Here is a 27078-nt window from a genome sequence, read left to right as displayed (position 1 = left end):
TAATAAATATTCACTATCGGAAACAAGAATGAAATCGAGAAAACGGTCAAATAAACAAGTTTAAGTGTAACTTCGCTAAATTTCCGCCAGAGGCGCTGCGCGCGGAAATTTACTCGGCGTCGCGTGCGTTCTCCTAAAAGAAAATCTCACGTTCCACGTCAGCCGTCGTAAAGATCTTTCAAGTATCCCAGTTAAGAATCTCACCCAAGAGAAAAGGAAGCGTAAGAACAACAGTAAGATGTGTAAAAATATGCATCAGTCAATTGGTGCAACTGTTCGTCCCAGGAATATGATGACAATCGAGACGTCGGGAAAATATTTTGCTAGGAGCCGAACGCGAGCAGAGCCGAGCCGAGCCGAGTCGAGACGAGTCGAGCCGAAGCCGAACAGAAGTTTCATGGCGGATCGAACGGTAGCAACAAGTGGTGAGAACTTCCTTGACTTCTCGTGCTTTTAGTGCTATTCAAAGGTCGGTGGGTTGAGGAAGGCGGCGTTTGTCGTGCACTCAGTTATCTTGAAAGTCGGATTTAATAATGCAGAAGGGAATCTATGTCGGATTAACAGCCCTCTCTTGTTTACGTCAAGGAAACCTCTTCCTCTCTCCGCTGGCCACAAACCCGACGTCAAGCTAGCAGCTAGTTTCTCTCATCCGACGGGATTTAATGGGACGATAAAATTCAAATGAGCCATGAAAACTGGATAAAAGATTCCTGGCTAATGCTTAGAAAATCGGTAGGACAAGAATTTTAGTTCAGTAGATGGAGGTTAAGTCTAAGGTTAAGTCTAAGTCTATGATTTACATGCATGAAACAGCATCGATTTGACTGCGTCTCTGGTATCGTCACGCGAGAGGACGCGTCTTCCTTTTTGAAGTCAGTAAACAAGGCCTCTCAGTTATTTGCTCGTTTATCATCGCCCGATAAGATATCTAGAATCAGGGGAACGACACAAACAACCTGTTAAATCCGTATGCACTTTGTTTACAACTGCAACGTGGATAGCGTGATTATTATCCGGGTATCATCTTCGTGCTGGACAGAGAAATTGTATACGGTTACGCATACAATGGAGGGAGAGAAGAAAAGATGTGAGGAAAGAAAATTAAAGAAATTATTTTACGCGAGATCCTGTCACGCCTTCGTGAACTGTGCGCGAGCAGAATTTTTTATCTAGATAAACTTTATTCTAAAGCCGTGACATGACCCGACTGATCAGCACATAGAAACATAATCTACCGCGTGTATTTTAAGAACGGTCACTGTTCTTCAAACATTTAACCCCTTGCACTCTGAACTATTCTGGACGTTGGCAACTAGCTACTCAGCGCCACTTCGTGGAAATTTCAGGAAAACATCCATTTCTCAAAAAGTTGTCCTGGAATAAGTTAATTCCCCGTAATCACTAATAAAATTTAATGTGCCCTGAGAGGGGACATCCGAGTGATATGCTAGAGTTACGATGTCCCCTGAGAGGGGCAGCGGACTGCAAAGGGCTAATATACCGCGTGTAAGTATCTGTACGTATTCTCGAATCTGAGATTCTCTCCGGTAAACACATTGGCAACATTGGCATTCGCATTATAGACGTGCATTTGTATGGTCGATCCACAAGTTAAACAGCTTAAAGTGACTTATGGAAAAATGCTCCTAATGAAGTTTCCCATTGCCAATGCTCCTTTGCCAAAGATAATCTGTGAAAAAAAAAATCAATGGAAATCAATGGAAAACCATTAACTACTTTTAGCAAAAGAGCATTGGCAACCGGGATATTTTGCTAGGTGAGTACCTATACCAACGAAACACGTGTTCCCATCTGTCACATTAAGCTATTTCAGTCATGGACCTACTATACGCGGCTTGCAGCTATTCGAGTAAATTTGGAGAACACAATGATGTCAATTTAATATAAAATATTAAACAAGTTTTATTTTCTATCAAAACAATAATTATCTTTTATCGTCATTATATTTACTTATCCATGATATTTCTGATCTCTATGGTAATTAGGATTACGTAATTTCGTTAAGAATTATAATTATTTTTACGCGACAATAACGCAGCAAATGCAGGACCAAATGAATAATCCTGTAAATAACAAGCCAGACGGTATGTTGTAGTTTTCGATGCTTCCTTTCAGCGTGGAGTCTACGTTATTGATTTAAATAAGTCATATATATATATATATATAGATTGGTCAAACGAAACCAGTCTGTGTGAATAGGACACGTTATGATGGATTCGATCGAGAAAGCACACGAGTCCTTGAGAGGCTCGTCTGAATCTTCGCTCGAGACTTTCTATAGTCCTGACTATTACGACACGGAGAGAATTTTCCATTAAAAATTAGAAGTATACGGTAAAAATTTCGAAACTTAAAAAATATCTAGCGTAAAACTATAGCTTTTACGTTGTCGAATTTAATGTCATCTAAAACAGCCGAATTATCATCGTGCGCTACATTCAATTTTACCATGGAGTGTGTACTACTTTTCGTACCATTGAAGTCAACCACGAAAAACATTGTGACTTTTTATATGTTTTTCAAATATATGATTAGGTTGTTACACATTCAGTACGTATAAGCAATGGTAGCCAATATGTTGTTAAGAAATGGTATTCATTAAATAAATTGTTGTTCAATTTATATATATTTGCTTTAGTTATTTTCTCACATTTGAATAATTAAAAATAATTATTCAAAAAATATAATTCACGTTATTAACGCGTTGACTGCCGCGCGCGTTTTACAGTGAAATTTCCTTCGGGCCACGCGTACCGCTGGCATTCAACTACTTCTGGGAATTTCTGTTGTAAATGCTTTGACGGTTTACAAAATTGTAGCAAAGAAGGATGTAAATATTAGAAGATTTAGGGAAATATTAGCTGCAAAATTATTTGGGTTGACTGAAAATGCAACAAATCCTTGTCTTCGTCGGAGTCAGCATAATATCGTCGTTCGAAAAAATGATTCCGGAGGAAGAATTAGACGCGCATGCAAACAATGTTATGCGGATACGTGTAAAAGTCGTCGAACGGGCAGATCAAAGACACGAGAGAATTTAAAGAAAACAACAACTTATTGTCCAAGTTGTCCCGACCAACCCCAGCTTTGTATAGAATGTTTTAAAGTTTTGCATTCTACATAATTTTCTTAATAAATCATTCTCGCATTACTTTTATAACAATAGTTTATACTAAAAAATATTCTGTTATAAATTTAAGTTATATTAATAAATATAGTTTATATTAATTAATATTCAATAGTTTTGTTACTTCCTCTGCGAAATATCTTTTCAAACACATACGAATGTTCTGCGCAAGTAGCCTAATAAGCGTCATCCCAGTACGAGTGACGCGGCCCGATCAGAAACTTGACTGTCCCCCGAATACGGGTGACGTGGCAGTCAACGTGTCAAATGTAGATTTATTGAACAGTTCGAATATAGTTATACCATAGAGATCGAATGGATGAGCTAACTTCAGCTAATGCAATGCTCCTAGTAACACTATACGTTTTGAAATGGTGTGAAAATATCAACAAGTTTTTGGTTATATCGATCAAATTTTGTTTTCTAATACAACAGAATCAGTTAAATTTTATCGTGGAGCGCAGTAAGAATAACTTGTAGCCACTCAAAATATCTTGTGCTATGAGCAATAAATAATGAAACGGTAACGATTTCCCACGATTACTGGTTTTTACCGTAAATATTATCGAAAAATTCTCTCCGTCGAGGAATGCTTTCTTTTCGAATCTCATAATAATTACGTAACGTAAGAGATAAGGCGACGGACAAAATATGTTTCGCTTGTACAAACAGTTGAATAAACTTTAATATTTATATACTTTTTTTTTTTCGAATCGCGCCACGTGGCGCATTTAAGATTAGCCTAGTAGCTCATTAGTTGCAGCCAACCGTGTAAATCTTCTTTAAAATGCAACATACAAAAAAATGATCAGTTTAAACTAACGTCTACAGTTGCGAAAACGTCACCCGACTTACATAAGTAATGTATTATCACAATTGTCACGTTACGCACGTAACAAAGTTATTTGTTTGAAAATTGTATTTAGCGATAAAAAAATGTATATCGTCCAAATCTCAAACTTATCAAAATGATAATTTAATAAAGTCTGTTATGCGTCGAGTGAAAAAAAATTTTTTTTTTTTAACACACGTTGTCACAAACTGCATGGAGTCGTATAAATGAACTGCGAGTATCGTTGCACTGATAGCAATTTGTGAATTGCTCTTATTGGATCTCAACTTTATATATATATACACACAAACCTATACATCAGGCAGTTTATTGTCCTGCACTCGAAAGGTGCAACTAAGTACAAAAGTTACCAACATAGAAAAAAAAAATAAATAAGCAATGCACAAAGAACACTTCGCCTCGCATGGTAGAAAGTTTCGATTCGCCGACCGTCCTGGCAAATACCTAGGCGCGGTGTGAGAGAGGTAAAAAAATTAATAAAAAAAAAAAAGAAGAAAATATCATCTTTACACCCAGAGCCAGTTGCTTTCTGTAAAAGGTCTGGGCTATGGGCTTAGCTTCGAAACGATCATTTAACCGGTTGGGGTATCGCGGCATTCAAAGAGACGCGTGAAGATTTACCAAGGCAATAATGTATCTCAATAATGTCAAGCAGCACATTCATGGTCTTCGTAGGTTAGGTTGTCTTTGGTTCCCTTTACGATTACGATCTTTTCGCCTATCGCCACGTGAAATTATTTCTGCGTGGGCCATACGCCATATATGCAGATAAGTGTATATTACGTGTATACGTGTATAACTAGTCCGTATACCATAGAGATAGGCGAGCATGGTTACGCGATAACGAGCCTTAAACCAGTCTCTCCCTGCTGCGTAAAAGTTCACTTGCAGGATGTGGATGCCGCCGTATACTCGGACGAAAACTTTTCAATTCGTTTTGCTTCTCCTTCGTCGGGAGTGGCGGAGTCCAAGTGATACCATTGGAATAATACACTGCCTTCTACAAGTTTGTACAGTCGAGTGCAGTATTTGTCACGAGTCCTCGTTATTGCGCGCTCGTTATCTTATTAGAAATTAACGTAGGTTTCAGATTGGATTCGATAAATTACGTCTACGGGCTATGCAATACGAAATTGATCCGTTGACGTCATCGAGATCTGATTAATATTTACTGGTCCGTTATATACCCGATTCGGCAGTCAACATTTTTAAATATTACTTTTATGATTTTTTAACACCAAAGCCGTTACAGCTGTAGTTCTCTCTTACGATTTAAAGCTGGTACGTCGACGAACGCTGTCAAGTTATTTTTTTTTTTTTCGAGTCTTTCCAACGGATTTCTTTGTTTCCATCATCGTACCGATCAATCGTTTGATTTGAGTAAATAATTATCTTGCGCAATGAAGTCTTTAATACAATTATTCGAGTATCGGGGTACAGTGCTTCATCGCGTGTGAAGCCGATTTCTCGGTGTTCAAGTTGTTATTATGGCAAAGAGTTCATATATGTATATTACCTATCTTCCATGCTGTGCCGATAGAATTTAGTCTATACAGATATAGGCACAGCAATGTCTCGGATCGTTAAACGACACTACAAGTTCTCGACTTTACGGCTCTACCACATGTGTATGCATAAGGGTGTTGTTCTCCTCTGACGTTATAATTTATTGCCTTAAACAATTACAGACATAATTAATCATTTTACTTCCACAAACGAATTGGCTGTCCGACTCGTTTCTTTTATCGAATCTAAACTTTTTAGACGGAAAAACGAATACCTGGGTACAAGCAAAAATCAAAATCTCGGAATTCATCGCAACTCCGAGTACCGATGAGATAATTGAGATCGAGATGAGGGAAACAGACGAGACAAATGGATACAAGCGAATTCTAGTTATTTATGTAAATTTGACAATTTCAAAATATTTTGCTTGTTTCTATAATCAGATAACACGTACACTCGAAAACACAATAGGTAATGTCGAAAAATCGTATTCGTGACGTTGCGTGAGACAGAGTTTGGCTTTTAGACGCTTTAAAGATCACTTTGTGGAATCCACGTGTCGTCTAGGTTATTGATTGTCAATTAACACGTATCAAAATGAAACGAGCCGAATGCTTAATGAGCAATTTCTTTTTGGAGCCCACGTTTGCCGTAAAGGAAGATAAGAGAAATTTTATGACTGTATCACAGGTATGATATGGAATGCGTGTCCTTTGGAAATTATTCGGTTATTCAAGAAGTGGCGAAAGAATGTCAAACCGTATTTGAAAAATATGTTCAATGGAAAATCAAATTAGTCATTGGACGGGTATATTTTTGAAATTAATTATCTACTGAAATATCAAGTTAATGTATCTCGATGAAAAAAGAATATTTATGTTACAAATATTTTGATAATGCATCGAGAAATTTATAATCAACTAATTTTTTCAACTATTCAAACATCATTTTCCGTGGATTTTATGAGATTTTTATGATCATGTCCCAAGGTTAGGTTAAATACTGCAATATTTTCACATCAAAGACTCATTCTCAGTACGATATGACAATAAGGATGTTAATTGCATTGTTATGCAATCTGTCGGTTCACATGTTTAATCACAAAGTTAGACTGTGTTCGTATCTTATCACAAAGTATGAAAAATATTAAAAAGAAAATCTTTGAGTTATTAAATTGTAAAATAATTCAATAATCGATTAACAAAAACTGAAATATTAACATACGATTATTAATTTACGTAATCCTGACGAAAATACTAAAAACGTAAAAGTATACATCGATACGAAAAAAAAAAAAAAAAAATGAATGGGATAAATCACGTAACTTTGACAAAGATTTGATAAGGATCCAAAAAAAATGTTATTTTAAGTACGATTGAACAAATGTCATCCACGAGTAAAGAAGATCTGCCGCTAATTATTTATCATCGTGTCAATGACACGATGATAAAATCGTCTGCTGGTGATTTTGAATATTGATAATTACCATATAAATCCAAAAGCAAAAGCATATGACGGAATATGATTGCCTCACACTGAAAGCGTATATGGGATGAAAAATGCCATCGAGCGTTCAAACTTATCGGTTCACCGAGCTCATATGAATAAGCTTACGTAAGTGACTGGTGACAAGCAACGTTATTTCATTTAATGATTAATTTCTCTCAAAACAATCCATTTATACCGATAAATGCCAAGAAACAGTAAAAATAGCAAAAAATAAATTAAAACGGAATTTAATCAAAATACTCCACGAACGTGCTTCTCGTGTTGCCAGGTTGGCCGTTCTGTTCGTCGCAGGAGGAAAGGTCCGAGTAAAACAAGAAGAATGAGACGTATATTTATGTGTATATATATATATATGTATATATAGAGCCCAAAAGACTCACAGAACTTGGCCGTATGTAAAGGGTGGGCCCTGTTTTAAAAATAGCCTAGGACTTCTCTATTTCCTTGGATTTTTCCATACCCTCCTGCCTCTCCACCTATCTTCGCCACTGCTTTGCGAAGGGCAAACGATCGAGCGTGCAAAACAGGTTTAACTTTTTTAATGTTGTTTTACATTTCGCAGGGCGACGCCAGCCGCCGGTTTTACGAGTTGCTTTTGTCAGCGACCGGGACGGCTTGTTCAACGAAGAAAATCCACCAGACCTATACCGATACTTGGGGATAATTCTCAAAGCTTATTATACCAAATATCAAGGTCTTGCCTTTGTACGGTCTTTTACCTATATTGTATTTACCTTACGAAGAATATTTTACGAAAAATCTACCTCTCGCGATTGGGACACCGTGACATTTTGGTTTGTCACAGATTTATACTTAAAAAAAAAAAATAATGTCAAATTTAACATATTTTAAAATGTTCCGAATTCAGCTACATTTTTCATTCTATTATATTTTACGTTATACGTAATGCGTCGATACGTCCGATACCGTTAAGACATTTTACCGGGTTATCCATATTGGTACAGTTGGGACAAATAATGGTCGAATACCCCTCCGGCGCTCCTTCGGATCAGCTCCCCCCCCCTCCCCGCTGCTTCGATCAGGCACTTGGATAATGGCACTGATGAATCAAATAATATCATATTCATTGGTATTTACTGAATGAATCTGAAGGGAGCGCCGGAGGAGACTTCAAACATTATTTTCCGCAACTGTACTTTGCGGCGCTGTGAGATTCATATGCGAAAAAGCATTGTAATATATATGTATAATATTGTAAAATGGCAAAAGTATCAGTGTGGTTGATAATTGCATAATTTTTTTTCTCTCGAAACCTCGTCAATTTTATTATGCTGCGAGTACTTACAATTTATAGGCAACAGTTCGTCTTCGGTTATCTTCGGTCGAGCTAGCATGTCGTCTGTATGTGATAACAGTCGAAGATCAACCTAGGTTATTAACACCAGTTGCGCGTGATACATACAGCTGACTCGTAAAGCTATGTTCGGGTATTCATGATTTCCCTAGATTTATAGGGAATTATAATTCTAAGCAGGTCAATTTTATTATACTCTTTGTCAACATTTATTTGGTATACTTTGTATCATCGTCACTGGACAATTTATTTGTAGCAGACGAAATATTATAGTAAAAAGATTATATTTTAAGGATTTTTAATATGAAAAAATATCAATATGACAAAATGTCCCGAGGTTTTTCATAATCATTTTTATTGGTAATTTTGCAAAAAATTTTTTGCATCGAATTCTCTGGGTACACGTATTGGTCTATGTGCCATGTGTGGAAGAACCGATAACACGTTTTTCTTGCATTTTGTTTGTGTTATCACGGATAAACAGATTTTATGACCCCGAAGAGATTGGTGTTTCGAGTTTTTCGTTCCCTCGCCATTATCAATTTCCTGAAGATAAACGAATGACAGAGAGAAAATAAAATTGACGACAAATAACTATTGGTACCACGTGTCAATTTTTAATTTGGTTCAACCAGTAAGAAGACGCATTTCATTGGTTCTTTGAGTAACGTATTAACTTCATTTGAAGTTAAAAATTTTCTTCGAGCAACGAGAAGTATTTTTGTTAACTTGTCTCTTTGGAATCGTCGAAAATATTTACGTCTTATTGATCAATGAAATATTTATTAATAATCTCAAATAAATAATACCATCCTGTGTACTTTATACCAGCAATGTAATCTCATCCGAACTGATAATATATTTTTATATTTATATTTTCCTCGTAGAAATAACTTCGTGAAATTTTATGCGGCTGGCGTATTATAATTTATGTGAACGACCGTTTGATTATACAGGCGTTTATGATGCGTCCTGATGGATAATAAAAACGAGAAAAAAAACCAAGCTACATAAAGAATAATAGTTGAATAAAAAATTGTTGCGAATTACAAAAAAAAATTGTAATGCTACATTTTTCAGGGCCATTATATTCTTGGGTCGGCAGCCATTGGTCGGTTTAAAAACATACATAAAAACTCCATCCGATTTGTCAACTAATTGGGCACGTGCAATAATCTTCCGCCAGCTGTAGAAACAAAAGGTGCACAATCGATATTAGTGACAATCGTAGGTAGGATTAAAAACTCGCTGAACCGTCTGTTGGCTAATCACCGAGTGACGTAAATTTCACTGGCGAAGTGTCATTTGCAAATGGCACATCAACCACTTTATTAGGTAATACAAAATCACGGTCTTAGACACATGACGCGAGCAACGCTCCGCGCGCAAGCGCATACGAATCTCAGACGTCACTTCGAACAAAAAGAAGCTCAAAAAGAAAGAAACAAAAAGAAGAAAATGTAGAAAATTTTACGAATATAAATAAACAGACAGTAGCAATTGAATCTATATACATGGATTTACATGGTAGATTTGATATCCGTAAAAGTATCGTATTATGAAAATAAAAAATCGAAACTCTTATGTACGATTAAATAATTTACTTATTTTATATATATATATATTTTATTCTGGGCATAGTCGAAAAAAAGTATTAAAGTACGAAGCCTTTGAAATGTATGAAGACTATACGCATACGGCAAAACAAGAAACTTGTTCGCGCATGCGCAGCAAGGTGCCGAGAGAAATATTGTCGAATCTTTTGACTAATGATACCGAATAGAAAATAATATTGAATATATTATAATACGTAATACAATATTCTTTGAATATTTTTAATAACACTGTACCTGCAGATAAGTGCTATGCATGCGTAGTTACGCTTCTTTGTACGTTTCAATCGTGCTAAATCGAAATCACACAGTTTGAGTAACCTAGCCCAGAGTTAGGTTAGGTTTATATAGAATAGTGTCATCTGAGAAAACATATGTCTCAGATAAGACGCCATACTGTCACAGACGAAATAACCGGGCAAGGTTGCAACTACGAGTCGTTATTTATTCTTATGATAGGAAATATTAATTATTCAGGTTTTATTTAATTTTCGACTGCTGTTCTCAAATATATTGGCGATTACGAAAGTGAAACGTAACATAATATCTGGCGCTCGTGCATTTGCGTATATCTTCTATCATTGACGTTAACGTCCTATCCATTTATAACAATCTCGTTGGCGGGGATAATGCACCGGATACAGATATTTAATCACTCGTCCATGCGTGGCTGAATCCGTGGATCATTCATGCGACCGATCCTGAAATTGTCACTCGTTACTTATCTCGTACGTTATGTTACGTTGGACTAAACGAACAAATTATTCTCTCACGTGCGCCCCTTTAACTGGCTTTCGTATTGAATATGCAATTTTTTTATCTTCTTGTACAACTATTATACACAAATAATTACACGGAGAACGGAATTACCTCGAGTTAAATTAGCAATTAAGTTTTGAATAAACAAGTCGATAGTTGTTTGTTAAAAAAGATTACGTTTCAAATACGATAATGCAATTTAAACGTTAATGACATAATTACCGTTTAGTGGCTCTTGTTTAAGGAAGTAATTGAACCAAGTAATCTTGACCTTATTCTTGGAATTTGACAATCAATTTATGTGGCTGACAAATAATTGTGACAATAAATGTGGCAACGAGTCAAGAAAACTAGTAGTGTCACAAAGAGGAGATTAGTAGTGTCACCCTGGGGATTTTCACAATTGTGTAAAAGCAAATTTTTTTTTTTTTTTTTTTTTTCGTGGTCAATACTTTTTTCCAAAGACCATCACGAGATTGGCAAATCTTCTGGGTTTACTTTCTTGGCTTATTGATTGATTCGTCGGTTTGACACGTGCCTCCATATCCCTCGCGACGCCGACGTATTATTGCCGTGCGTCCCGACGCCAAACCATTATCGATTTATTCTATTACAGTACGAAACTTGCTTGTTAATTGTACTTCAAGGCTACGCGAATCTGCTTGAAACCTTGTTAAAAAATAAAAGAACTTTACTTGACTCAATGAAAATCAATGTTAATTGTCCTTTTAACTATTATATATGATCAAATCAGATTTAAATCAGAATAACAAATTTTTTCCTGTTAATTACTTCTTGAAACTGTCGTCTAAAACCTGGACTTCAATGAAATATCACACGGCAGTTTTTTGTTTCTCAAACACAGAAAATAAACAAAGGATGTTTATATTTTTCAATCAAATTTTTTGTACAACTTATCTCGCCGATGTTAAAGGACGTTGCGGTAATAGTTTTACGACGGACTCTGATGCACGAGATTACAACTCCATATATTTCGACACGCGAATACAGCCGCGTAACAATGAGTTAGCTTAAAGACGACGACGCACGTCTAACGTCTCTGCGAAACGTTACGGTACGTAATGCAGATACGCCTTGTGTCGGCAAGCGAGCTCGAAAGTTCATCAAATACAAAATGCTCGACGTGCTCGATTTAGTATGTTTAGGCAATTGCCGATGTTGTCTACGTGTTACGAAATCAATCGAATAGACTTGACATTTTTTAAAAGGTTGAAAGCCAATTCAAATAGGCGTTTTACGAGCAAACGATACACCTCGCGTATACAGGCAGGAACATTCGTATCCCAGAACAGATACTTTTCAAGTGAATAATTTATAATAATTGTGAAAAAAGATTGCTAGTCGCGACGGAACAAAAGATTTTAAATAATTATTTATCAATCGAACAAATGTCGAAAATAAATACAGATCATTGAAATTATTTCGATTAATGACCAAATACCGAGTTTACGAAACGGAGGTAAGAGGAACCTGTGAGAAATTGAACATCTTATTCGATACGATAGCACCTTATTACATTGTATCGCGGGTATAATCAACGTTGGTTGTGACTACGTGGAATTGTCGAACGAAGGCGGATATTTCTTGCAGCCACGACGCAATCCGTAATACTTTTTTTTGTTCTTTTTCGTCTTCCAATTTTTGCACGGAACAGCTCGCTCCCACAGAAATGTTAACTTTTTTTTTTAAATTGTCCTTGGCCAGTCCGGTCGGTTACGGGCAGAGAATTTTGTACCGACATTGGTTTCCTGTAGCGGTGCTTAAACTCGGCTTGTACCGGCGGCACGATTCCAAAAATAGAAGTTGCTTCACAATAAAAAAATGGTCACTGCCAAAAAAGAAGAAAGGATCCATCGATATATAAACATACGTAAAAAAAAATTTTTATTGTAAAAAGTTCGAAAAAAAAATATCTTCGATTGGCTCGATATTAGATTCGCAAATTAGGTAGAAAAAAAAATGGTCCAGTAGCAGTCAATTAATTTCTTTTCTTCTGAACGGCCTGAGGCATATGTCCTGTATAACAAACACAAAATTGTTTGTTTGGCCAATCGCGCGACGTACATGAATCTTAGTGACTCGAGAACATGTATTTCCAATTTAAAACAAGTGTCTGCTTCCTATTCTCAAACGTAAGGAATTTGTTGTGTCATCGCAGTAATGCGGGCTGTCCCTTTTTACGGACACACGGTATGCACGACTCACTCCTGCCTATACCCAGTGACCTCCCTACCGTTAACAACCTATATTTTAAAAAAACACGGTTACTTTCGACTTCACTGGCATTCCGGGTCGTTCTTGCTTCACGGAAGCGCCGGCCCGTGACGCCTGAAGCGTCCAATAGACACTCTTTCAGTTATTCTCTATGGATTATACGTAGAATTCGACCTAAAAGATTTTCAATGGTTTCGCCTACTTAACGAAAATAGTATGTAAATATGGTGCACCATGGGTAAAGTACGCGACAGAGGCAATGATGGTTTCTGTGCTAAAATCTATAGATGTAACACGGACTGAGCATTATCGCTATATTATTTAACCAGCCTCTAAATGCAGATTTAATGAATGAAAACGTAAAATCAAATTACGTCATGGTACATTGAACGGCATTTAATCACTTTGTTTTAGTTAAAAGTTTTAATCGTGACGCTTTCAATCGACACAAGGTCACGAATTCAGCGGACAATTAAATTTATTTAGGGAATATTATTGAGTTCGTTATCGATAATAATTAATGTGATAAATATTTATTGACTATTAAGTAGGGACGAATGATGGCATTTACGTATATTAATAATAAGTCTAGCTATTTAGTATATTTAGCGTTGCATGATATATAAGAAAGAAGCCAAGAGAAAGGGTGGATAAGGAAAAAGAAAATTTGAGAAATGTCCTTGAGCGTTGCCAAGTGACCCTAATTTGTAACTCGTCGTTCTATTTTTTTTGGTCACAAACGATTTTTTGCCTGACGAAACGAACCTATTATTATCGGACGTGTAAGCGCGACGGGAACGTGGAACGACGCTTTCGTCATTATCCGGCGACAACAGGGCGCGTTTCCGTGTGGCGTCGGCTTCCCCGAAATTTTTATCGAGACCCATATAGTCATAGACGCAACACGTTGACGTCAAGGTTAACGTAGACGCCGCCAGAGGGTTTCCAGTGACGGACATCAATTAGAATATCATGGAAAGACGCCGTGACTGCTGTTTTCAAGCGAACGACCATGACCATTCTTGATCGAGTTCATCACTGAGAAGGAAAAACTAATGAATTTAATATAATTTTTACGACGGAGCGTGCCTTTTTAAATCGCAAAAAGCCTTTAGGTACTTCCTACTCTTCCACTTTAACATTTCTTTGACAATAATTACAGCATAAGGAGAAATTCGTTAAAAAAGATATTAATGCTCACCAATATAATTGTTTTTATTCTTTCCTTTTTTTTCACCGCTCTTTAGAAAGCGCCTTGTATATCGCAATAAAGATCGGGAACGGCGATATTGATCTTTGACGCAATTAATAACATTTCATTCGCTAACGATAGACGTCGGCTAATGTTGCTAATCAACTGCATATCTAATCAATCAGTCACGTTAATCGATCCAAGATGAAATTAGCGACGAACTTTATTTTCAATTATCAATTGATCCTTTAGATATTTCTCGGTTAATAGATTATATCTTCTTTTTCTTTATTTTTTTCGTCAATTTCAAAATCACGACAGACGCTATCGCTGTGACTTAACAATAAATGTAATTCGTATCACGATGGAATGAGTTGTCGAGTTAACGTCGCCAATCTGACATATTAAATTGTGAGGTCGTAGCTCGTCAAATCGACTGCGGAGAAAGAATTCTTCGATCACGTGACGCTTTTTCTCTTGAAATGTTCAATCAAGCAAAGACTGCAATTTTGAATGTGTCGGTTCCGTCGAACAAAAATTGCCAGAAGCTTGCAAGTCTGCTTGTCCCAGTCGCATCGGATCAATGGGTCGTTGCACTCGTGGCGTCTGCAGCAGCAGCAGACGCAACAACAGCAGGTTTAGAAGTAATGGCTGTAATTACTGTAGTAACGACAACAATAGCAATAAACTTTGGAAACAATTTTTTTTTAATGTCTCAACGATTTATTTGTCCTGAACGCTTGAATTAACCATCATTTTCATCTAATCAAAAAGGGGATTTTATTAGAAATCAAAAAGATGAAGTCAGACTCGGAATCCGAGTAATACTTATTTGACGGGCGAGCACAGACTTAGCTCAGCGTGAAAACAAAATCAGACCCGTCAGGATCCAAGTAGTACTTATTTTTGACTCGAGACTAAGCACGACATTTGAATTAAAGAGGTTACAAATTTGTCTAGAAATTTTAATATCACACTGAAATATATATATTCTTTTCTTGAAATCCTACCTCCGCGAATTTCAATCGGCCGCTGATTCCTTTAATGCCGTAATACACTTAAGTGTACCTCGGTTCTGTATCTTTTGTTTTCGTCGAAAATTTTCTTACCGACGCGGAACCGGGAATCGATCGCGGAACGATCGATTATCCTGGCAGGCTAGAAAAACTTTCCCCGGACTCGTTAGTTCAATCTCGTAGAATACGGAAGACGGCAGTGAACGCCAAGAGGATTGCTTGGAGGTTTGCTTGCCTGTTCACTCGTTCGTTCACTCGTCCACTCACTCGCGGATGCCCTCGGCAACCGACGGAGAAAAATAGTACATCTGACCGTAAAGCAAATTGTATCCCTCCCTGCCGTGACTTTCTACAATATGAGACCCGACATTTTCTTGCTCCTCTCGGCAGCGCCGTACGGACTATAAGAGAGTAAACAACTTATCCTTGTGACTACCGTGTACATTGTACTTTAATATGTGGATAACGTACCCGTGTATTTACATGGGATTTACCTAGGTTGTCCAATACAAGCGGGCTTTTCCTAGTTTAATGATATTTTCTATGAATTCATCATGACGTAATCATAGGGTACGTTATATTTAATTCTTTTATCCATTATTGATATTGTGTCTAATATATGACACGATGATATTTCATCACGTGAAAACAAACAATGATAGGATCGCCTATCCAAAGTCAAAAAATAATTCAGTTATTCATTCTTTTTTGGCTCCGTTTTCGTTCTCCGCGGTACAAAACCAGAACTATTAAATTATGTTTCTATTTGGAATGCGCAATAAACGGACCTAGTTCCAGGCTAAAAGGACCCAAATCAGTCTTATCAGGACTGATAAGATATACGATACAAGACACAACACCTGAAATGTACGTTACAAGTACCTATCCGTCTGACGACTATTAGCAAGACCAACGTGAGCAAAAAATTAAACCAGCCAGTAATTATTTTTGACTTGGATACAGAATTATACTATTAAATTAATATCACGGGTCTTCAGTCATTAATGAATCCTGTCGCAAAGTCTCGAGGTGACGATTAACATCGTTGATCATCGTTGTGGTCTCGGATAATATGCTTTGTTGTTGAGCGAATTATCTTGGACACTTCCGTAAAGTTAGTAGAGCTCTGTATTTCGAGATACGAGTCACCTTTCACCGATTTAATTGGAAAACTCCTTGCGGATAACAATTCGCGGAGACTAATAATGCATTTCCGTTCTTGGAGCTCGTCGACGTCGGTATCCCGGTATACCTACTACCCGAGGGCTTAATGAACGTTCATTAATCCAAATGAATGGAACTCGAAATAACGTTGATGGTTGTTTAACGGAATTTTTTCGAAATAGCCCTCGGCCGTCGAGGTACAATTTTTTTATGGTTTTTTGTCTCTTGCGGAAATGTCAAGGCGTCATGATTGTGTTTCGTTAATTTACAAAAAAAGGAGTGAGAATAAAGCGCCTCCGAAAGACGTCCCTGAACGGGTAATAAATACTTTGGAGGGCCAGACGAATGCCTGTCTGACCTGTCACGTCAGTAGAATTGAAGCGAGAGGAAACGAAGCTCGGAAGAATTCGCCCCGGAGGTCTTATAAGAGAAAAGTGACGATCGAATTAACTGGAACAGCAAGGCCGTCTTTCTAAATATGTAAAAAGATAAATAATATGAAAAATCAGAATAAATTTTTCGAATGAATTATCCTACGGAAAACCGTACATGGTCATACGTGTGAAGGCTTGCATTATGGCGGAAGTTAAACGATGCATCCTAGTTATTATCGTTGATTAATGATCGAAGGAAAATACAGACAGGGCCGTACGACACTTTTAAAGGCCCGAGGGGCTTTCTTAACGATTTCAGAATAAAATTCAATTTATTTTCGTCACAGGTGTATCGCTCTCAAATACCTCAAATGTTACGACTATCGATAGTTAAAATTTTTTCCAAATAAATATTAAATCACCAATTATTAAAAATCCATTAATAAAGGGAACATCTTTGATTGCTCAAGTGTTCTCTAGTTATGGTATACCGATAAATTATAACACAGATATATATGTATATACTATGCTTCGTTCATATACGTTACCTTGAATGCATATCGTCAACACACCCACTATCGATGATGCCGTCGAGTGCGAATCTCAAACTGCAAATTGTATACACAATTAAACTCTTGCCACCATATGCTTTGCATGCTCGTCTCGTTACACTGAAGTAAAGTTGTCTCAAGATAGAAAATCTTTATATCTCCCAAGGCGGAATATTTATAACGTTCGTCGCAGAAACCAGTTGTCCTCTCGCTACTCTGCGTTTAAGATATTTAATCGGGCCGTAATAAAAGCTGTTACAGCCCGTGACGTAACTAATAAAGGTACAGCGCATCCAAACACGATACGAATCATCGACTTAACAATTTGATCACCAGGTATATTTTAACCTACCAAATATATAGCCGTGCCTATATCTTGAGGTGTTACATCAATAAAAATGTTACAATATGACATTATGTCATAAATTGTAAAATATTTCGGCAAATATTTTCGATTAAATTAATTCAAGTTTCTTTTGACGAAAATTAAAATACCAGTCTCTTGTTTTGCACGCTTTAGCGAGAGTTGGTTCAGGTACACGGAACAGTTGACACCCACGTGCAATTTCGCATACTCCATATTTCCAAGGTGTAAACAAGTTTCAGACGTAGTCAACATATAACGCGTGTTCTATAAGTTTAATGACACAAGTCAACGGAAGCATAGATAATCGTTAAGTAAGCTTATACCATTCCTGTTCTTGGCAGTGCTCTTCTTCTTTTTCTTCTTGTTGGCCTACTTCTACCTCCATTTCGAATCCTTTCTCTTCTTCTTCTTCTTGTTTCACTTAATAGCTCTTATACGCTGGTAAAAGTCGAATCGCACGTCCCGATCTATTAGCTCTATAGTTCTTGTCACGGTACTTGAAATACATACTTGCCATTGCATAAGCGCCGACACGGGAACTTTCATCCATTTCATTTTTGATTATCTTCCACTCTTAAATTATAGTATCGGCCGATACATAATAGATCGATACGAATTGTGCCGTTTTATTCGATTTTTTAATCGTTGTTCACTCGAGTATCACACTGCGTTTAAATTGAGCGCTAAAACTACGATAACTTTTCAACGAACTTATTCATTTGAATTACGACTAGAAGGTCTATTGCGATATTTTTTATCAAACGCTGCTTTTCATTTACTGCATCGAATAACAGGAATCTAATTAATTAAGGACGAATCGAACATAATTATTTGGTAGCACTAGTCTCACTATCCTGTCTCAAACCTTGAAGCGTTCACGTACAGCATACGTACTATTTGCTTTTTAACTATTGATATAAATTCTTTTTCATCGTTAAGTTATCTTAAAATTTTTTTTTACATCAAGTTTATCAAACATAATAAAAAGAAGCTTCGAACTTACATAATTAATCTGTAAGGATTTGATAGTGAAAAAATTTTTGTATTTATTTAATTTCTGTAGGTGTTCTTTATCATGTGTAACTTTTCACCCACTGATACGTTTTACTATAGAATTTTGATTTGAATGAAATTTTTCAATGACTCGAATTATACAGGAAGCGAAAGCGAAACTATAGATTCGTCGTTATGGTAAGACGGCAGTTTTCGATTTACGTAATCTACTAAAATATTAATCACAGCTTTATTTTTACTTGTCCTTATACGTACTCCTGTATTTTGCAATACATTCGATTTTAAATCCAATTTTTTTCTCGTAAAAAAATAAGTATAAATCTCACACAAAATATCTCTTATAAGCGGCGCAGCAAAGTTTTTGTAAAACTACAAACGTCAAACTTCTTCCTTCTTCTGTACCGTCTTTCAGGCTACTACCGTGTATTGGCTTTATGCACAATCTGGTTTTCATGGCACTTATGGAGTAGCACAAACGAAGGACTACCACAACAATTTTTATATTTTTTCAAAAATCGTAAAAGTTATCGACTTTGGACTAACGTCACAAGTTAGCATAAAGCTGGCACGACTGAGCACAATTTTCAAAAATAAAATATTCGAAAAGTGCTGGGCTAACTTCACACAGGTTCTTTTCTCCTGTCATTTGTCTTGTCTTGACTCCAAGCTAAGTGACGTTTTTCGTGTAGGCTGGAAAACAAACGGCCGCGCTACGAAGCGGTTAAGATTTTAAAAATATTTCCAGACAAACGTACGCGGATTACGTAAGTCCAGTTGTAGAAGACATTTTATTCATTAAGCCTTTGACAATTTCAAACTGCACACGCCATTTCACATCGCCATCATTCGCGTCCAGAATCAATTCAAACTGACACGTTTTGAGCAAGCGAAGAAGAAAATGACGGAGCATTAGCTGAAAGCATATTCAAAATATTTAAAGGCAGCCTATTTTTTTAACCTCGCACAATGTCACGCCTTATGCCTTTAATCCTTGACTTTTTCAAACTTTGCATAAATCATACGCAGTACTTGGACGATCTCAATCTCAAAAGTAGTATGCCTTATAGAAATACAAACAGCGGACATAAAACGGTGGAGCAACAAAAAATAGGCAAATCTTTGACTAAGCATTACAAACGTGACTTACGAACGCGGATAACTTAGGCACCAGTCGAGAATATTTAACAAGCTTTCACTAAAAGATCTTATTCGAATTTCCGCTACTGCTAACGGCCTGACACTATTATCACGAGATACCATTTGAATTTATAATCAATAAAGATGCTTGTATACGGCCATAGTCAATGGAAGTACTTAGTCGATCGATATCAACCAACCAATATCAGCTTCCTGTTTAATAACCAATACCGTCTTCATTCATTTACTTTCGTTAATCAATAATAAGATTTAAGCAGCGTCATTCGCATTTCCTTAAATGTTATATTAAAACATTCATAAAATTCACGGTTGTATTAATAATTCAAAGAAATCTATTTATATACGTATTGAAATTAAGAAAAACACATATGGAAATCGCGCTGATATAAATTCTCGTAAAATTCTAACAGAACCATCAGTAGGTCGGTTATCGTATTTACGTCGTGTATACCATATGTGCTCACCACCTAAGGACCGGTCATAGTCTAGCGAATCGAAGGCACGGCCGCACTGAGCCAGCCAAGTTATTTATGTCCATCGTCGGCTAATTTTAATCATCCGAGTCCAAAAAAATCTCCGTACGGTTGACCTTAGATAATCTTGGTGAGTGCGTCATCTTAGTTCAGATGAAATCACGTCAACGCGAAGAACCAACGTCTTGACTCTGCTAAATTACATTAAAAGAATCGGTACACGGGAAAGTTTCCAATTTATTTTCGTAATGTTTTACGTCGGCCAATATATTCACCTCTTTGCCATCCCAAACTCCCAATGTACTTCAGCTGGGTGTGGCTATTTATATATATCACTTTAATCGCATCACTTTAATTCTCCAGTCTAGGCCCGAAAGCCTTTCGAAATATCAGCTGACTTTTGTACTTTTTTTCTGGTCCGCGACCTTATTACGTAAGTTTTCGAGAAATCGGTTTTTTATAAGGAGCCTCGGACACCTATTGCCTAAAAGTCTAAACTTCGAACGCAGGTAATAATTCCATTTGAGTGAGAAAAAAAATTAAACACAAAAACCATTTTGCTTCTTTTTTTAAATATTTTTGCCAACTATACTGATGCAGGAAATACCGTTATAGTCGTATACAGGCACACACGCTACGTTCTATCCACGAGCTCGCGGACCTTGACTAAGGAAGGAACGTGTGACAATATCGTCACGACCCTCACCATTCGCGAGGTCGTCGTCAGAGACCTCTTTCACTCTTTCGTATTTCCTTCGCACTTTCCTATTCTTCTCTTGTATTCCGTTTCCATGTCTTCCTTGTCGACGATGAAAACTCTAGATGTCGCTAAAAAAACTAAGCTTACTTGTCGATGAGAAAGTATTTTTACGGACGGACAAGTGTCTGTATTAAGTATACCTATGTCGATTGGTACTCCTGCCTGTGACGATTCTGTCCTGTCGAACCACTTTACGGATGAACTTACGTCAGGCTTTGAGGCTTCGGATAAATTAAATCGAATGAATGACGCCGTAAAATGGTACGTAGGCGCTACGATTCAACGCAATATACTGCTTATCTCTATGGCGTGTGATCGATATTTCATGCCACTGTTCCGGAAACGGTCACATGTCTCGAGGTTACGACGTGAAGCAGTATTATGCGATATGTGACTTTTCGATATTATTATAGATTTTTATTAACACGTCACGGTTACTTCGACTTGTAATATATTATATCGAAATGATAAAACACTTGTATCGTCTCACTTTTTATTCAGGAAACGTTTTCGTGGGTCTAATGTTATTTTCGTACCGTCAAATTCCCAAAGGCCAGGTATTGGATGTCAGCGGATTTTTCGATACAGAAAATAAAGATCAAAGAGCTCTGCATGTGTGGCTGGTATTCTGATATACGACAGGTAATAGAATGTGAGTAAAATTAAAAAAAACATTCGCATATTTCTTCTAAAATAAGGCAATAAGGTTTCGTATTTAAAGCCATAAATGACCTGATGTCAGAATAAGCAGTGGATAAGTAGACTCAATACTAAAACGCATATTTCTTTAGCATATTATATGTTAGCTAGTTGAAAATACATACAGACAGAAAATTAGCACGACTTGTGCAGTAATACGACACCATACTCCGTGTAACAATAGAGTATTATATTCTTGAAGCTGTTTTATACGGTTTCAAATGCTCAGAGACTTCAGGCCAAGATAAGGTTTAATTCCTTTGCCATGGAGGACAAGGGTAAGAAAATTAGATAAGGAAAGTTACTTCCTCGCGGAAAAGCTGTCGAAATTCAACACCGGGACACAAAGGAATTTGCTATGGTCTCCTCTCGCCAGGTTAAAGATAAATCGTCTTTTCAGGGAAGTCTCCCGTACTAATTTCCGTCGCGTCGCGACATCGGTCGTAGAGACGAAAGGCCGAACGACAATCTCGTGCGCATGCATACTCGCGCATAGGGCTGCGTACAATGACTCTACTATATCAGGTATGAGCACCAACATTGCGCACACAGTCACAAATCGCCACTCGTTATCGTTACGTAAGCTCACCTGCATCAGCGGTATAACCTCGCCGGGGTCAAAGCGTCTTGGTAGATTTTTCCTTGCGACCGCGCCTGTCTCGTTCCCATTCCTGGTCGTAATCGTCCGAGTCGCACAAGTTCTAGAATCCTCCGCAGGGATAACACGAGTTTTCGAATCGGACAAACCGTTACAGTCCTTTGGTTCACCCATAGCTCCAAAGACCAGCTAGATTCGTATATGTATAATATTGACAACGTGCACTGGGAGTATTGTTCTTAACGTTTGCGTAATGCGTAGTATAAAGTACCGCAATTAACGTAATTGATCACAGACCCTTCAGTCAAAACACCGCTGATATTCTGAAGGATCTAACCGACACTAGTACGACCAGTCAATGCCGGTTCAACGTGGTCCAGGTTGGTCCCGTGTACGTCCTATGACCCTCTTTGTCTCTGATCAACCTATTCACGCTTCCATTATCACGTGATGGGCACACGCGTAAAATACGAACAAGGCGCCTGAGCTCGGGCAACCGCACACGGTATACGCGTTCTCTCACACGCACTTTCACGCACACTACAGCCACGCTACCGGGGTATCGCACCGACAGGGAGTTCGGCACTGCGAGAGATTCGAGTACGCCCCACCCGAGACGCCAACGACTGGTTTCTTCCGTTGCGGCCACCAGGCGGCCCTGCTGCCGAACTATCCCACCCCGGCAACATTCAATTTCCGTGGCATCTTCTAACCCTCTTCCATAACTCTTTTTTCACGTATTTTATTATTCTAGAATTATTAATATTCTCTTATAAGTTTGTTTTTCTACTGTTCTTATAACCTGCAAAGTTTTCTCGTTCTTCCTCCCGATAGCTATTAACATGGCGTCCCTTATTGGCTGGAAAATACGAAATGCTTGTTCCTTAAGGTAAACGGCCCAGTCACTGACCCTATACCAGATTGTGATCCCGACGGTATAATTTTGACTGCCATAAATACAGTTTTTGTCGAATAATAATTTAATTACCGGCTAATTAAAAAGCGTTTTTTACTTTATATTATTGGAGAAACACACGTTTTTAAATGAAATATTTTAGAATAGAAATTGACCAGTGGATAGTGCGACACGCGTCTTAGTGGCTCCGCAGTGGCAGTGCTAGAAGGTGGCAGTAGTTGCGACGAGCTACGTCGTTGTGAATTTTATTCATCATGTAAGTATAAAACGATATAAAAATAGTGTCAACATCTTCAGCAGGAACCAGACTATCGATGAGATGAGAAATTATTTAACTTTTGGTTAGATATTTGTTCAAATTCGCGGGGTCAATAAGTGCGTCACATAATTGAGATTATGTTGCTGTTGTGTTGGCCCTCGATTTGTCACCTGGTGCGTCGAACAATGTGCTTTGTTTATTTGTTTTAATTTTTCGTCTAAAGAAAATGAAGTAGTCGTGCACTAAATGAACATGTTTCGTTGTTTGTACCTAATGTGTATCCGCGAAATTACATAAATTGCAATTTAATCCGTTTGCATGGGAATTGCATAAATAGCGCCAAGGGGGTCATAAATCAGATCACACAATGATCACAAACTACGACATGGGTGTTTCTCAAGTGTCAGAAATTCCGGCAGCAGAGAAGCGCTATTAAAACAATGATTAGTAATAAACCTTAATTGTTTCACTTGTATAATAAGTGAATCTCATTCGGAAGGCTTTAACGCACGTGTTGAAACCTTTAGTTTTCAGTTTGGCTGCATCACGCGTGAATAAATAGCAAAAATCCGACACGGCCGCTCTTAAACTGTCATTAACTAGGTCGTTTACTTTATATGCTTTATTTTTTAATAATAAGATTCCTAGTGCGGTAGGGTAATTAATATTTCTTTGACGTGCAATTATATTCTGCTCACGTCAAAAAATAATGTATAAAATTTTGCAGGGAAGTTCCCTATGTCAATTAGATGTTGATGTTATTTACGGCTCATGGTTTTATTAATGCCGGCAGCCTGATTATATTCAACATGCAGATTTTCGGTTTGTAGAGTAGAGATCAATCGAACGTCTACGTAATAAAAGGTCAAGTTATGTTCATCGTCACTGTACAACATTTCCAAAAAGCTTATTGTTTAAGCGGGCAACATAATAAATTGGCTGTGTAATTTTATAATAGTGTAGAACCGGTTGAGAGTCTAGACGAATTTAATGAATAGTCATCCAACTGTTTCGTAGCAATTGGGATCAATTTCTGTCATGTCAAATATATTCTTCACCGAAAGCATATATAAATTGGAATTCAAAATAGCTTGTTGCGTATGCAACTTACGACTGTATATGTTTAAGCAGACGTACATTAATTAACGCGCGATAAGGTCACCCAACTTTGCAATTAGCATACACGGTCAATGCGGGTACGTCTTTAGGTACGATAAAACCGATACACTTATATCGATCGGCTGAAACCACGAAAATTCAACGAATCCACTACTTTTATTCTTCCTTCCTTTACCGTGAAATGACAATTTTTTTCTTCCGGAAGTCAACAGAATTGGCTCCTCTCAATTAGCCGTCGTTTCGGAGCTTCTCAAAGGATACCGGCTTAATTAATACGTTTCATTTATTCCACGTAAGAGGGAACTTAATTAATCCTCACGCAGGGAGCTCACAACGGATTACTACGTTATATACAGGGTGTTCGTTATGAAACGCACTGTAGTAACATCGTTGCATTCCTTGTCAAATTCTAAAGAATACGTGTATTTTCATTTTTTATTTCATATATCAAAATTTCGAGATAATCAAGGTTGAAGTTGCATTAATGCGACCAATCAGAACGCGTTTAAACGGAGCGTAGATGACGTCGCGAGCCAGCCCGCAAGGCCTGCTTACACTAGGCCAATAACACTAAGAGTATCGTCTCTTGTATCTTACTCAATTACATGCAGATAAACAGGGACACAACGGCGATACTCTTAATGTTATTGGCCCAGTGTAAGCAGGCCTTACGGGCTGGCTCGCGACGTCATCTACGCTCCGTTTAAACGCGTTCTGATTGGTCGCATTAATGCAACTTCAACCTTGATTATCTCGAAATTTTGATATATGCAATAAAAAATGAAAATACACGTATTCATTAGAATTTGAAAAGGAATATAACAGTGTTACTACAGTGCGTTTCATAACGAACACCCTGTATACATATGTGGCGTAGCCACTTGCGGCTGCCTGTAAGTTAATTAATTTGAGTAGCATGGAAAAAGAAATCGTAATACGCACAGTACGTTGGTAAAGTGCTATTCAAATTATTCATATATCGTAACGTGCGAATTTTCAAAAGTAATAGATAACGTTTTCATGAATGTCAAGTCGCGACCAAATGCAAAGTGTCCAAGGTGCAAATCAATTAAATACTGATAAATATTAATTTCAAAACCGTACGTGAATACTTGCACAATCTACAGAAGTAATGTTAAAAATAACAAGGTCGTCCAGCTATCACGTATACCAACCTTTAAATATGTAATAGCTCATCCAAGGCAGGGTAGTGCTTCCTGTGATCCTTGCTAAGGCAGGACCTTCGGTACCAGGATCCATTTAAAGTAGGATAAGAAGAAAGTACAAAAAATACCCAAACAAGATATCAGCAATTACGTAAGAATCACAATAAAATTGGAAATCAAAATGAAATTCGCTGTTTAAAAAAAATTCACAAAATTAAGGCAAGTTCGTACATCGGTGTAGAAGCTTAACCTAACCTACGAACAAATCGATATTTTTTTTCCAGCGTCCGTATTGTATATGGCTGCGATTGGATAACAGTTATTGATAATAAACGTAAATCCGTAAATTACCCTCGCACGGAGATTACGGTTTCAAGCAGAGAAAATTGTCGTATCCTCTGTAAAAGTAGAGAGTATCGAAGGTCGACGAAGAAAAAAACCAGTACATATATATAAACCACCTATTTCTGCCTGCACGGCTATAGATAAAATCAGTGGTAATCACCTCTGGTTCGTATGTATCCCGTCGAACAACAAAAAACTATAATTAAATAATGACTCGCGCTTCGGTAACGACCTACCGATTCCCGTGAAGCGAATTAATTTGCTGCCGCTTTCTTGAGAAAGAATGCACAAAGCTACGATTGCCAAGTTGCGCTGCAATCCATTGAATTGCTCGCAATCCGACATAACCTATTACACGCCAGCGATTGATTCCTATTTTTTTTTTCCTACAGACTTTTTCATGTTATTCAATCTAGTTGACAATCGACATCGGACAGTCAATTATTCTTCGATTATATCCCAAGCAAGAAGTTGTTCGTCTATCGCAAATAAAAATCTAACCAAATAATCATAATAAACTACGTTATACGAATTCAAATAAAAAATAAACGAAACATTCGCCAGTCATCCTAAACGTTTCAGATGGTACGTATACGAGTACAAAAATAATTATCACACCTTTTTATGTAAATTTCAATTTGTAACACACCAATTGCAGTGCATCGTTCTGGTAGGAATTAACGATATTTTAGTTCCGTACCGGAGCTCGATTTATATACGTATGATAATGCGTATGCACGGGTGCACCCATATGCAACCGTACGCACTGTATATTTATCGAATAAACGTCATTGTGAGTGGCGGTACCAACTAAGTATCTCTGTAACTGGGGTAAATATATATATATATGGAGGCCGTCGATTTAAAATCGATGTTCGAGACTGCTTGCGATCCTTTGCAATATATCTGAGTTTCTATGCAATTAACATACTCCGAGGAATTTACCGACAGTTAAATGTTTCGAGTCGC

The 27078-nt window shown here is 37.4% G+C and overlaps 1 protein-coding gene and 1 long non-coding RNA gene across 2 annotated transcripts in view; one reads left to right on the top strand and one right to left on the bottom strand.

Annotated features, from left to right (window-relative positions):
• LOC107270101 (putative nucleotidyltransferase FAM46C) overlaps window positions 1-22895 on the bottom strand; it is a 69848-nt gene extending 46953 nt beyond the window's left edge. Inside the window, exon 1 of the mRNA XM_015744827.2 lies at window positions 22296-22895. Within this exon, the coding sequence (XP_015600313.1) occupies window positions 22296-22478 (183 nt within the window). The 5' untranslated portion in view covers window positions 22479-22895. The remainder of the gene's footprint in view (window positions 1-22295) is intronic.
• On the top strand, window positions 104-9336 carry LOC107270298. Its single transcript, XR_001538303.2, has 2 exons — window positions 104-425; window positions 7579-9336. It is a non-coding gene; the product is annotated as an uncharacterized LOC107270298 (long non-coding RNA).
• Window positions 22896-27078: the final 4183 nt, after the last annotated feature.

This window comes from Cephus cinctus, unplaced genomic scaffold (assembly GCF_000341935.2).
Source record: "Cephus cinctus unplaced genomic scaffold, Ccin1 Ccin1_scaffold0008, whole genome shotgun sequence".
NCBI classification, from domain to species: Eukaryota; Metazoa; Arthropoda; class Insecta; order Hymenoptera; family Cephidae; genus Cephus; species Cephus cinctus.
This window is presented reverse-complemented; position numbering and strand designations above follow the sequence as displayed.